The sequence below is a fragment of the Ovis canadensis genome, chromosome 7 (assembly GCF_042477335.2).
Source record: "Ovis canadensis isolate MfBH-ARS-UI-01 breed Bighorn chromosome 7, ARS-UI_OviCan_v2, whole genome shotgun sequence".
Taxonomy (NCBI): domain Eukaryota; kingdom Metazoa; phylum Chordata; class Mammalia; order Artiodactyla; family Bovidae; genus Ovis; species Ovis canadensis.
In genome coordinates, this window is record NC_091251.1 from 79,061,151 (window position 1) to 79,076,390 (window position 15,240).

At 37.9% G+C, this 15,240-nt stretch overlaps 1 protein-coding gene across 3 annotated transcripts in view; it reads left to right on the top strand.

Moving 5' to 3' along the window:
* PELI2 (pellino E3 ubiquitin protein ligase family member 2) overlaps positions 1 to 13,934 on the top strand; it is a 189,112-nt gene extending 175,178 nt beyond the window's left edge. For all 3 annotated transcript variants that reach the window (XM_069596692.1, XM_069596694.1, XM_069596693.1), the window contains one exon: positions 9,226 to 13,934. In XM_069596692.1, the coding sequence (XP_069452793.1) occupies positions 9,226 to 9,792 (567 nt within the window). In that variant the 3' untranslated portion in view covers positions 9,793 to 13,934. The remainder of the gene's footprint in view (positions 1 to 9,225) is intronic.
* Positions 13,935 to 15,240: the final 1,306 nt, after the last annotated feature.

Sequence of the window (15,240 nt, forward strand, 5' to 3'; positions counted from 1 at the left end):
TAAGAGTGAGACTTCTGAGCCACACATTAGGCTCCCCAGCCTGGGGTTCTGGCAACAGGAGGAGGTGTCCCCAGAGCATCTGGCTTTGAACGCCAGTGGGCTTTGATCACAGGACTGGGGGAAACAGAATGTCCATTCTTGGAGGGCATACACAAGGTCTTGTGCATGTCAGGCCCCTGAGAGCAGTGGGGCGGGCGGGGGGGGGGCGGGGGGGGCGGGGGGGCGGGGGTGGGGAATGGGGAACAATGACCACTTAGGGGCCTGACTAGACCTACCTGCTGGTATCAAAAGATTTCCTGTGTAGGGAGCAGCTGTGGCTCACTGTGGGGACAAAGACACTGGCAGTGGTATTCTGAGGAGTACTCATTGGCATGAGCCCTCCTGGAGGCCACCATTTTTTCATGAAAACCTAGCCCCACCCAACAGCCTGTAGTCTCCATTGCTGGGATGCCAAACAACCAACAGGGTGGGATCACAGCCCTCCTCAGTAGGAGACAGGCTGCTTAAAGTCTCCTGAACACATAGCTGCCTGCTCAACATATCCCTTGACATGACCCTGTCTACCAGAGGGATAAAATCCAGCTCCACCCAGCAGTGGCCAGGAAGCATTCCCTCTCACTAGGAAGCCTGCATAAGCCTCTAAGACCAGCCTTATTCACCAGGGGGTAGATAGCAGAAACAAGAACTACAGCCTTGCATCTTTCAGAATAGACACTGCAAACACAGGAAGCTACACAAAATGAGATGCCAGAGGGAGGAATATACCCCAGACAAAGGAACAGATAAAACCCCAGAAGAACAACTAAGTGAAGTGGAGATCTACCCAGAAACAATTCAGAGTACTGATAGTAAAGATGATCCAGGGATCTCAGAAAAAGAATGGAAGCACACACTAAGAAGATAAAAGAAATGTTTAACAAAGAAGAAATGTTTGTTCTTCTGCCTAAAACAGAAGAACAATACAATAGTTGAACAATACAATACAATAGAAGGAATCAGTAGAATAACTGAAGCAGAAAAATGAATGAGCAGGAAGACAGAATGGTAGAAATCACTGCTGTGGGACAGAATAAAAGAATAAAAAGAAATGAGGACAGTCTAAGAGACCTCCAGGACAAAATTAAATGCACCAACATTCACATTATAGGGGTCCCAGATGGAGAAGAGAAAGGACTTGAGAAAATATTTGAAGAGATAGTAGCTGAAAACTTCCCCATCATGGGAAAGGAAACAGTCACCTAAGTCCAGGAAGCACAGGAGTCCCAGGTAGAATAATCCCAGAGCGACATGCCAAGATACACAGTAATCAAATTGACAAAAATTAAAGACAAAATATTGATATTTACCTTGAATGTAAATGGATTTAAATGTATCTAACCAAAAGACACAGATTGGCTGAATGGGTACAAAAACAAGACCTCTATATAATGTTATCTACAAGAAACCCACCTCAGACCTAGGACACATGCAGACTTAAAGTGAAGAGATAGAAAAAGAAAGCTGGAGCAATACTCAACAGATAAAATAGACTTTAAAATAATGACTTTATAAGAGACAAGGAAGATCACTACATAATAATCAAGGGATCGATCTAAGAAGATATAACAATTATAAATATTTATATTCCCAATATAGAAGCACCACAATACATAAAGCAAATGCTAACAGCCATAAAAGGGTAAATCAACAGTAACACAATAATAGTAGGGGACATCAACACCATATTTATACCAATGGACAGATCCAGACAGAAAATAAAGAAATAAAAACTTTAAATGACACAGTAATCCACACTAGATTGATATTTATAGGAAATTCCACCTAAAAGCAGAATAGACTTTCTTAAGTAATAGAATGAACATGGAACATTCTCCAAGAGAGATCCCACCCTTGATCACAAATCAAGCCTTGGTAAATGTAAGAAAATTGAAATCATATCAAGCATCTTTTCCAGTCACAATGCTATGAGATTAGAAATCAATGCTATGAGATTAGAAATCAATCACAAGAAAAAGAAAACTGTAAAAAACACAAACACACGGAGGTTAAACAGTACTAAATAACTAAGGAGATCAAACCAATCAGTCCTAAAGGAAATCAACCCTGAGTATTCATTGCAAGGACTGATGCTAAAACTCCAATATTTTGGCCACCTGACATGAGAAGCCAGCTCATTGGAAGAGACTAATGCTGGGAAAGATTGAAGGCAAAAGAAAAAGAGGGCAGCAGAGGATGAGATGTAGACAGCATCACTGATTCAGTGGAGCATACTACAGTCCATGGGGTCATAAAGAGTTGGACATGACTTAGCGGCTGAACAACAACAAACCTCAACATAATAAACCCCATATACAACAAACCCACAGCAAACATCATTCTCAATGGTGAAAAATGAAACCATTTCCTCTTAAGTTCTGGAACTAGACAAGGCGTCCACTCTCACCACTGTTATTCCACATAGTTTTGAAAGTCCTAGCGACAGCAATCAGAGAAGAAATAGAAATAAAAGGAATACAAATTGGGAAAGAAGTAAAACTGTCACTGTTTGCAAATGACATGATAACTGTACACAGAAAATCCTAACGATGCATCTGAAAACTGCTTGAGCTCATCAGTGAATTTGGTAAAGTTGCAGGGCCCAAAATTAATACATAGAAACTTACTGTATTCCTATACACTTAACAATGAAAGATCACAACAAGAATTTAAGGAAACAATGCCATAACCACTGCAACAAAAAGAATAAAATACCTAGAAATAAACCTACCTAAGAAGGCAAAAGACTGTACTCGAAAACAATAAAGCACTGATGAAAGAAACCAAAGATGACACAAACTGATGGAGGGATACACCATGTTCTTGGATTAAAAGAATCAATATTGTGAAAATGACTATACCACCCAAAGCAATCTACAGATTCAGTGCAATCCCTATTAAGTTACCAATGGCATTTTTAACAGAATTAGAACCTCCAAAATTTACAGTTTGTATAGAAACTCAAAAGACCCTGAATAGCCAAAGTAATCTTGAGAAAGAAAAGTTGAACTGGGAAAATCAAGCTCCCTGACTTCAGACTATCCTATAAAACTACAATAATCAAGACAATATGATACTGGCACAAAAACAGAAATATAGATCAATGGTAAAAGATAGAAACCCAAAGATAAACTCACAAACTTGTGTCACGCAATCTATGACAAAGGAGGTAAGAATATACAATGGAAAATAATCTCTTCAATAAATTAGTCCTGGGAAAACCAGACAGCTACATGTAAAATAATGAAATTAGAACATTCTTTAACACCATATTCAAAAATAAAGTGAATTAAAGACCTAAATGTTAGATCAGACACTATAAAACACACAGAGGAAAATATAGGAAAAACACTCTTTGATATAAATCACAGAAAGATCTTTTTTGACCTACCTCCTATAATAAAAATTTAAAATAAATAAGACCTAATTAAACTTTAAAGCTTGTGGATAGCAAAGGAAAGGATAAACAAGATGAAAAGATAACCCTCAGAATGGGAGAAAATATTTGGAAATGGAGCAACTGACAAAGACAGTTGCTTTGGAGGATTAGTCTCCAAAATAAACAGCTCATGCCGCTTAATATCAAAACAAAAACAACCCAATCAAAAAATGGGAAGACCTAGATAGACATTTCCTCAAAGATGACATACAAATGGCCAGGAGGCTCATGGGAAGATGCTCAGCATCACTAATTATTAGAGAAATGCAAATCAAAACTACAATGAGGTATCACCTCACACTGGTCAGAATAGCCATCATCAAAAAAAAAAAAATCTACAAATAATAAATGCTAGAGAGGGTTTGGAGAAAAGAGAACCCTCTTGCAGTGTTGGTAGGAATATAAATTGATACAGCCATTATGGAGAACAATATGGAGGTTCCTTAAACTAAAAATAGTTTGTCATATGATCCAGCAATCCCACCACTGGGCATTCACCCTGATAAAACCATAATTCAAAAAGATACAAGTACCCTAGTGTTCATTGCAGCACTGCTTACAACAGCCAGGACATGGAAGCAACCCAAATGTCCATCAACAGATGAATGGATAAAGAAGACATGGTACATGTATGCAATGGATTATTACTCAGCCATAAAAAGGAACAAAGTTGGGTCATTCGTAGAGATGTGGATGGACCTAGAGTCTGTCATACAGAGTGAAGTCAGAAAAACAAATATTGTATATTAATGCATATGTGTGGAATTTAGAAAAATGGTACAGGTTAACCCATTAGCAGGGCAGGAATAGAGGCACAGACGTAGAGAACACACATGCGGATGCAGGAGGGTGAAGGGGAGGGTTTGACAAATTCAGAGATTAGTAATGACATGTATACACTACCGTGTGTAGAACAGATAGCTAATGGGAAGCTGCTGTATAGCACAGGAAGCTCAGCTTGTTGCTCTGTGATGACATAGGTGGGTGAAATAAGAGGGAGTGGGAGGAAGGTCCAAGAGAGATGGGATATATATATATCACATATAAATGATTCATGTCCTTGTACAACAGAAACTTAACACAATATTGTAAAGCAATTGTAGACAATTTAAAAAAAAGAGAGAGAGAAAGGGGAGAGGGCCCAAATTATTAAAATTACAAATGAAAATGGAGAAATTACAACCACATTACAGAAATACAAAGGATCATAAGAGATTACTGCATGCAACTATATGCCAACAAAATGGATAACCTAGAAGAAATGGACAAGTTCTTTAAAAGGTACACTCTCCCAAAACTAAGCCAGGGAAAAATAGAAAAAAATGAACAGACCAATTACCAGTGCAGAAATTGAGTCAGTAATTTTAAAACTTCCAAGAAGCAAAAGTCCAGGACCAGATGGCTTCACAGGTGAATTCTACCAAACATTTAGAGATGAATTAATACTTACCTTTTGAAACTACTCCAAAAAATTGCAGAGGAAGGAACACTTCTGAATTCATCCTCTGAGGCCACTATTACCCTGATTCCAAAACCAGATAGATATCATACATGCAAAAAGAAAACCACAGGCAAATATAATCAATACAGAGGCAAAAATCCTGAATAAAACACTAGCAAACCTACTCCAACAATACAGTAAAAGGAGCACACAGTATGATCAAGTGGGATTTATATCAGGGATGCAAGAATTTTTCAATATCAGCAAATCAGTCAGTGTGATATACCACATCAACAAACTGAAGAATATAAATCATATAATCATCTCAAAAGATGCAGAAAAAGCTTTTCATAATAGTCAACATCCATTTTGGATAAAAATGCTTCAGAGTGACCACAGAAGGAACATATCTCAACACCATAAAGGTGATATATGACAAACCCACAGCTAACATCACACTCAACAATGAAAAGCTGAAAGTATTTCCTCTAAGATCAGGAATAAGACAAGGAGGTCCACTCTCACTACTTCTATTCAGCATAATTTTGGAAATCCTAGCCACAGCAATCAAAGAATAAATAAATAAATGGAATCCAAACTGTAAAAAAAGTAAAACTGTCACTGTTTGAAGAGGACATGATTCTGTACATAGCAAATCCTTAGCATCCTAAGATGCTACCAGAAAACTACTAGAGCTCATCAGTGAATTTGTATAGTTGTAGGATACAAAATTGATGCATAGAAAGCTGTTGCATTTCTATACACTAACAACAAAAGATTAGAAATAGAAATTGAAAAAAACAATTCCATTTATCATCACATCAAAAAGAATAAAATACCTAAGAATAAATCTACCTAAGGAAGCAAAAACCTATATTCTGAAAACCATAAGACACTGATGAAAGAAAACAAAGATGATGCAGACAGATGGAAAAATATATCATGTTCTTGGATTAAAATAATCAATATTATGAAAATGGCCATACTAGCCAAGGCAATCTACAGATTTAATGCAATCTCTGTCAAATTACCTATGGCATTTGCCATAGAACTAGAAATCTTTATGGAAACACAAAAGACCCTAAATAGTCAAAGCAGTCTTGAGAAAGAAGTACAGAGCTGGAGGAATCAGTTTCCCCATCTTCAGACTATACTGCAAAAGTACAGTCATCAGAACAGTATGGTACTCGTGCAAAAACAGAAATAGACATCAATGAAACAAGATAGAAGGTCCAGAAATCATCTTAGGCACCTATGGTCAATTAATCTATATCAAAGGAGACAAAACTATATGATGGAGGAAAAACATTCTCTTTTATAAATTGTTTTGGGAGAATTGAACAGTTACATGTAAAATAATGAAATTAGAACATTCTTTAATACCATACACAAATTCAAAATGGGTTAAAGACCTAAAAGTACAAAACCCTTGCAGGAAGACATAGGCAGAACATGGACAAAAATCATAGCAATATTTTTTTTGGCCCTGTCTTCTAGAATAATGAAAATAAAAACAAAAATAAATAAATGGTATCTAACTAAACTCAAAAGCTTTTACCCAGCAAAGAAAACCATAAACAAATGAAGACACAATCCATAGAATGGGAGAAAATATTTGTAAATGATGCACCCCACAAGGAATTAATCTTCAAAATTTACAAACGGCTCATGCAACTCAATATCAAAAAAATAAAAAATAAAAAACAGACATTTCTCCAAAGAAGGCACAGGAAAAGATATTTACCATCACTAATTATTAGAGAAATGAAAATCAAAACCAAAATGAGATGTCACCTGAGACCAGTCAGAATGGCCATCAAAAAATCTACAAACAGTACATGCTGGAGAGGATGTAGAGAAAAGGGAAGGAACTCTCCTACAATGTTGATAATGTAAAAATGAAAGTGTTAGTCCCTTAGTCATGTCTGACTCTTTGCGACCATGAACTGTAGCCCGCCAGGCTCTTCCATCCATGGGATTCTCCAGGTGAAAATCTAAAAGAGTTACCATGTGATTCAACAATTCTACTTCTGGGCATACATCTAGAGAAATTCATGATTTGGAAGGATACATATACCCCAGTGTTCACTGCAGCACTGTTTACAATAGCCAAGACATGGAAACAATCTAAATGTCAACAGATGAATGGATAAAGAAGCTGTGGTTTGAGATGGTGTCACCTGGAACTTGAGCCAACTGCACAAGGGTATTGGAGGTCTGGTGAGAGACCATGGCCAAGAACAAACTAATAGGGCAGAAGTCTAGGAATGTATTCCACATAGCCAGCCAAAAAAGCTTTAAGGTTAAATATAAAGCAAAACCAGTTGCCACTAATCATAAGAAGATAAACATTGTGAATGATGAAAAAGTTAACAGAGTGAATAAAGCTTTTGTAGATATACAAAAGAAACTTGCAAACTTCTCAAAAGGCCTTTCCCTTGAACCTCTGCAGAAACAGCTGATTTGTCAGCAGTGTCATGAAATATTACTTAGTTCTTAAAAAGAATGAAATAACCTCATTTCATTGCAAGATGTATAGACCTGGAGATTATTGTACTAACTGAAGTAAGAACAGAAAGACAAATATCATGATATTCTATTACATGAGGAATCTTTTAAAAAGTGATACAAATGCCCTTACTTACAAAACAAACTCACAGAAGTGGAAAACAAGCCTGTGGTTACCAAATGGGAAAGTTAGGGAGAGGGGCAAATTGGGAATTTGGGATTAACATAAACACACTACTATATTTAAAATAGATTAACCAACAAGGTGATGGACAGGGAGGCCCGGCATGCTGCGATTCATGGGGTCACAAAGAGTCGGACACGACTGAGCGACTGAACTGAACTGAACCAAGAAGGACCTACTGTATAGCACAGGGAACTCTGCTCAATATTCCGTAATAACCTAAATGGGAAAAGAATTTTGGGAGGGATGCTCAAGAGGGAGGGGACATAGATATACCTATGGCTGATTAATGTTGATGTTTGGCAGAAACCAATACAAACTGTAAATCAATTATCCTTCAATTTAAAATAATTTTAAAAAGAATAGATATATATGTATGTATCACTGATAAAAACACAAAGCAATGAATAAAAAATAATCATAAGGGGGGAAAAAAATGTGCCAAACTCCAATTTATTACCACAGCAGTGTTCTTCTTACCCAGTTTGATGCAGAGATTAAACCTCCCCTGAGAATTATTTGTTGTCAAGAGAGAAGGGAGACTCCTGACATCTAGCAAGAAGAGAGGAGATCAGGAGGTGTTCAGGGGGGCAGTGGAGTGAGAAGAGAGATTCAGCAAGTTAAAGGCTACTGAAAACCTGTCTCTGTGTTTTTCCTGTAAAATATTAAGATCTATCATTTTGTTGGGATTTTACCTTTTCCTAACTACTAGTGTTTGATACTTTATTAGAGAAGGACTGCTTTCATTATTAAAGGACAACTCCTAGGCAAAGTGCCATCCAAGTAAGCCTTGAATGTTGAGTGGGAGTTTGCCAGGCCCTGAGGTAGACTAGCCGGACGCAGAATTCTAGGCAGAGGGGACTCATGCACGTGCCAGAGGGCAGTTCACCTGAGTGCATCCATAGAGCGCAGGTGGCACACGGAGGCAGGGATGAGGTTTCTGTGGCCCATGTCTAACTGTTAATCAGTCTTGTGAGCACTTGGTGTGTAGCACTGCCAATCTTTTAAATGATGTTCTCAAGTTCACAGTAAATGTCTCTGCTTCAAACCTTAGAAATGCAGGAAAAATGATAGATCGCGTGAAGCTAAAGGTCACCAGGAACCACTGGCAGCAGTGCAGTATTTATTGCAAGGCCCACCAAGGGTCTTCTGAATTGACTATGGTCGAAATCAGCATAAGTCTTCACCAGATGAACTGGTTGGACATCTCCTATGCCTTATGAGACCAAGGAGGTGTTGTGCTGTTGAGGAGGAAAAATAAAAATCTAAGGAGATTTGTGAAGTTTGTTAAAATAACCACTACAATTACAACCACAGTAATTATCCTCCAATTAAAATAATTTTTTTCGAAAAAGAAAAATAAACCACTCCATTAATTGAACGTGTGAAAGTAAGTGTATTCAACCCCAGGCCTTTATGTGTATCACATATATGATTTATATCCAGTGTTCAGATGAGGAAAGGGAGACTCAGAGGGGCTAGTTACCCCCCTAGTTTTCAAGGAGGCCGTGGGATAACTGCCCCGTTTTTATTTCATAGCTGATCTTTAAGAGGAAAGAACACTAGTGAGATCTGCCAATTTTTTGCTTTAAAAAGACATGTCTGTCAAACTTGTAGGTGGAAACTGAGACCAACGTCCTGCAGGATGGCTCCCTCATCGACCTGTGCGGGGCCACCCTGCTCTGGAGGACGGCAGATGGCCTCTTTCACACCCCAACCCAGAAGCACATCGAAGCCCTGCGGCAGGAGATCAATGCGGCGCGGCCGCAGTGTCCAGTGGGGCTCAACACCTTAGCCTTCCCCAGCATCAACAGAAAAGAGGTGGTGGAGGAAAAGCAGCCCTGGGCGTATCTCAGCTGCGGCCACGTGCACGGCTATCACAACTGGGGCCATCGCAGCGACACGGAGGCCAACGAGAGGGAGTGTCCCATGTGCAGGACAGTGGGCCCCTATGTGCCGCTCTGGCTCGGCTGCGAGGCAGGCTTTTACGTAGACGCGGGACCGCCCACTCACGCTTTCACCCCTTGTGGACACGTGTGCTCAGAGAAGTCTGCGAAATATTGGTCTCAGATCCCGCTGCCTCACGGAACTCACGCCTTTCATGCCGCCTGCCCTTTCTGTGCCACACAGCTGCTTGGGGAACAGAACTGCATCAAATTGATTTTCCAAGGTCCAGTTGATTGATGCCCTCAAGAGCCATCAACGACTTTATTAACAAGTTACTGTGAAGATTTTGCCACTAACTCTAGATTTTACCTTTTTATAATGCCGTTTATTAGGGGGAGGGGGGTCCTGAAGCTGGGAAGAAAGAGGGGCACGGTGATGAAACATGCAAGGCATTGACCGTAACAGTGGTGTGTTGCATGCTCACAACAGCGGCATCATCATTGAAGTGTGCTTGATTAAACCGTAATACCTTTGTAACAATTGGATTTAAAATGCCATGCTTTCATTTCAACCTTGGGGTTTCTTTGGTAAACTGGGACAGGAATGTAAATCCTGTTTTAAAACTCCAGAAGAAATGTATTCAAAAGTTGTTGGCTCTTAATTGCAACCTTCGGTGCTGCGTGGTGTAGATTTTAGTCATGCCATGTCTGGAAATACTTAATACAGATTAGAATCTGACTAGATGCCAAACGGGTGGCTCTGTAAGATGATGTTGGGGACAGGAGACCTTAAGTACAGGTGGTTGTTTTGAAATCTGGGGCTTTTTAAATTTTTCTTTTGAGGGGAGGGAATATGTTGTCATTATTATTATTATTATTATTTTTAACTTCAGTGGAATTTAATTACTTTATACACACATCCATCAAATCCCTTGGCATTTCAAACAAAGAATTTTCTATAACTTTTTGGTCTGCCTTTTGTTATTTTTGATCTGCCGTGGTCTGTGTCCCTGACACTCATCTTGCATGGGTAGAACTATTTGGTTGATTAAAATGTAACAGCTCTTATTAAACATTCATTAAATGAGGGTGATTACTGCAGCAGGAAACATGGCCCAGGTTATATAATACCAAGTTCATTTGCTTACTGAATAATTGAAGAGTGATTAGAAATAAGGTTTTACTCTTTAAAACCACTTGTTGGGGTTTCCTAAGTTTTTCTTAAGAAAGCCAAAATTCTGTGAACTTAAAAGCAACGTATTACAATGATGCAGTCAGTTTTGTTCGCTCCCCTTCTGCCATCTGTCGCCTTCCACTGCAGCTTACAGAGCCCTGTAAATTTTGAAAATGTTTGCAAATCAAACTAAATTTAAATGTAATCATTAGATACACAACACCAAGTGGTACATCTGCAGAGAGCATTTGAAATTCCTGATTTCAAGAGAGCAAATGAGTGTTTACTGAGGAATAATTAAATCAGAATTTCATATGAGCTCCACCAGCCCTCTCTGTTAGTTTCATTTCATTTTTGAATAATAATTCTTGGATGTTCGTTCTCTGTGCTCCGTACCAGTGTATCACCATTCCCATGAAGCAAAGATCCTTCAGGACATGCCCCTGCCAGAGCTGGCTGGGATGAAAGATTCCTGCCACATGGAGCAACTATGTTTAAATTAACATCTTAAATTGACCATTGCAGATTCGTGCCGCAATTTTTTAACCTTTGTAAAGATATATAATTTATATGATTCTAATATACTGTATTCCTGTTCTAATTGGATTTTTCCATGGTTTGCCTGCTAGCAAATATTTTGCCTATTTTCATTTCTTCTAACCCATTTTGAAAGCCCTTTTCCTTAACATGATAAGATCTATTCATCTTGATTGCTGCTGCTTAAGTTGATTTAATATATAAAAAGTTCAGCCTCTAAGTTTTCAAATAGCTTTACTTCTTAGTGGAGATTATTGTTTGATGAGGTGGTTTTGTTTTGGTAATTTTTAAGTGCTGTGAAAATCCAACAACAGTCCTCTTATTGATAGCTTCCTGTATTCTGTATAGCTTGCTCAACCTGCAGACAGAGAATGAAAGAAAAAAATGAAATTGCCCAGAATATCGAATGCCTTTTGACATACCCAGAGTCTCCCATGGTTAGCTTTTACAAGTGCAGTGTGTGCCACTTTAGGCTCCACAAAATGATGCAGGGAGCACACAGTCCCTTTTCTTGCCATATGAAGAAGGTGATTTGAGGAGTCTTGATACCCTAAAAAGCATCTTGTAAGATAAATAGGTAATATCTAGCCTTTCTAGATGCAAGACTATCAAAAACTTTTTTTTTTTCCAAAAAGTTACCATCGGATATAATTTTCTGTTTCAAGGACTGTAGTAGTTAAAGTGTAGTACTTCTACATGCAGCCATAGTTATGTTCCAACTTGAAAGCTTTGACTTTTAGTAAGCTTGGGTAAGAAATTCCAAGCTCTTGGAAGGGGTAACAGTGACCCACCCTATTAGTGCCACATTTTTTCTTCTGACTTCCAAGTGAGATTCCCTTTCCCCTGCCTGGGGAACCACATCCAGGTCGCACCTCTGTAGAAGGAAGCCAGGCTCATCTTGGCCACTTCCAGTAAGATCTTCTAATGTTGATTAATGAGACTCCCCCTACCCCCTATATTTGAGAGCAATTTCATTTGTGAGAATAAAGAACTCTAACTCAGAGTCGAGTCATATAGTTCAGAAAAGGTAACTTCTCAGAGGTCATGCCTGTTATTATGTCTTGCTTGACATCACATTCAAGGACAAATCCCACTTCCCAGGTGTATACATAGGAAATTGCAGACCAGTTATCTTGATCTCAGCCTGACCAAAATGCCTTTTGTGACTACATTTCCAGAAAAACCCCAGTGATGTATTCCCATAGTTTTCCACCCCCCAATTGTTTATGCCAGTTTATTACCAAAAAAGAAGAAAAAGAAAAAAGAGTTCAGAGTTAATGGGATACAACCCTGAATATTTTTCTAGCCTGGAATTTTTTTTTTTATTATCACTAATTGGTGCTGCCAGGTCATGCATGCTGCAACTCTACATTTTCCTTATTTGGTTTCGCTTTTTGCAAGAAGGGCTACAGTTCACATGGCAGAATAAGTATTATGCTTTCTGTGTTTTTTTTTTTCTAACTGTAGCCCGAAAGAATGAAAATCTTTTAATATAAATAGCATATTTATCATTCCTCGATAGTTAATTATAGAGTTTGGTACCTTTGTGCCTCAGGGAAGCCACGTGACATAACTGGTTATAGAATTTCAGGGTTAGGGTTTAAAGAAAGGAGAAAGCCATTGGAAAAATGATGGGCTCCATTAAGGAGACTAATGAATCTGGATGCAGAAATATGCCAGGAACTGGCATACACATGATTGTAGTAGATTTTATTTCCAGGATCAGTAGGGAAATTATTTTTAAATTATTACATCTACTATATTAGCAAAGTTGAGGAGAACTCTTTTCTTCATAAAGCTTCAGTGCTTTGTTTTTGCTTACATTAAAAAAAAATTTTTTTTCAACCCCTGCTGTTTGGGAGCTCAGTATTGTTATTTGGGCACTTTTTGAGAATTTAAAAAGGAGCATGTTTTCTCCTTCTTAATTTAAGTGTAACATAGGTTACAGAGTTGTTACTTGCAGTTCTATGATTTTGATCAATGTTCCTTTTTAAATCCATTCTGTTCTTTGGATTGAAAGGATATGTGATCACAACTTTGTTAATGCTGGCTAAAAAACGCTTGTCAGCTTCATGCAGTCCTGCCTTGTAACAGTGGAATTTCTGATAGACAAACGACAGAATCTTGATTTTAAGCCGGATCCAGCTCTGTTCCTTTGGCTGTAGCTCTTACATCCCCACGGTTTAGCCTTCATGGGCAGAGGGTATGAAGTTCCTCCTTGAGTGCTAGAAGGACAGCATGGCTCTTTTATCATTTCTTTATGACCCAGTCAAAGACCAGTAAGACAACTCCAGAACCTTTTTAAAAGAATGTAAGCATTATTGAAGCAGTAAAACAGAAGGTTCAGTATTTCCTTTTAGTAGAACTAATATCCTCTCAAGTTTTCACCCTTATGCAGAATCCCTAGAGGAAGATAGGGAAAAGCAAATATTTTTCCAGTTCTACTTAACTGTTTCTAAACAAACAAAAGCTCAATGAAAGGGAAGTTGTTTCTTTTTAGCTGAGATGACAGATTGTTTCTCTGTATTAAATAGTCTAGAAGCTAAGAGGGTGGTCATATTTACCATGTATAGTGTTATGAGCAGTTAAATTTTATGGATATATTTGTAAAACTGTTCTTTTATATTTCATGTCAAATTGAAAAGTTTATTTCTTCACTATTGTATCTGTGGAAATACAAGCCATTTTACAGGAAAAAATCTTCAAAAACTATTAAATGGATCTCGGTATCTTTGTGAGTCATTGTCTTCATCAGACCGTTCAGTAGGAAGTAAATAGAAAAGTAGACTTGACTTCTGCATTTTTCAGACTTTCAGGTTGATCCCAAACAGTTGAGCTGATCATTGTTTTATATTCTGCACAATACCTATTTAAATCTAGATTCTGAAAATCTCAATTTTATTATTTGAAAAATTCCATTGGTGTTTATATTTGTGGTATTACCTCACAGTCAAATCTAACTTTCAGGAGAATTTAACTTGGCTTGTAGAATTAATGGATTTTCTGCATGGCCACTAGAGTCACATTGGTACCTTTTTGATAATCTTCATTTACTTTTTAACAGCATAGCATTATGTGTAAGCCTCCAAGAAACTAGTATGTCTTTTCATAACAAAAGGTCTTTATGACAGTTTTTTTTCCTCACCACATTGATATTTAAGGAGTCTTCGTATTGTTGAAGGAAATAGATTTTTCATCCCCTCCCCAAAATACACATTTATATAGGCATTTATTTCAGGATTAAGTATTCTAACACTTTAGTAAATCTAAAATGCCATGTGTTATAGAAAAACATAGCCAGTTACAGTTGGGAGATGCATTCCATTTTACAAGAGTACGAGAACAATTCAGTGGGGAAAGAAAAGTGTTTAACAGATGGAGCTGGGATAACTAGATATTCACATGCAAAAGAATGAAGTTGGACCCCTTCCTCACACAGTATACAAAAATTAACTCAAAATGGACAGAGGAAAAACTGTAGAAGAGTAAACCTTTGTGACCTTAGTCAATGAGTTCTTAAACATCAAAACCCAAGCAACAAAAGAAAATAAATTGGACTTCAAAACTATTTTGTGTTTCAAAGGACACTGTCCTTTATACTTTGTCAAAAGTAAAAAGACAACCCATACAATGGAAGAAAATATTTGGAAATCATATCTAATAAGGAAATAGTATCCAGAATACTTGGAGATCTCATAACTCATCAAGAAAAGGACAGATGGCCCAGTTTAAAAATGGTCAAAAGATCTGAATAGGTATTTTTCCAAAAAAGATACACAAATGACCAATAAGCATGTACAGATTACCAAGAACATTAGGTATCAGAGAAACGCAAGTGAAAAACCAGAAAAATACCACTTCAAACCCACTGTGAGAGTAGCAAGGGAAGAACAGAATCTGACTCCTTGTTAGATCCGCTTTACTTTAACCTTTGCTCTCCATTGTTTTTGTTACTATAACCACTGAAAGGATGCTGTCTATAAGCTGTAAGCATACATAATGACCTGCCTCTCAGCCTGAAAGTTTAACTAAAAT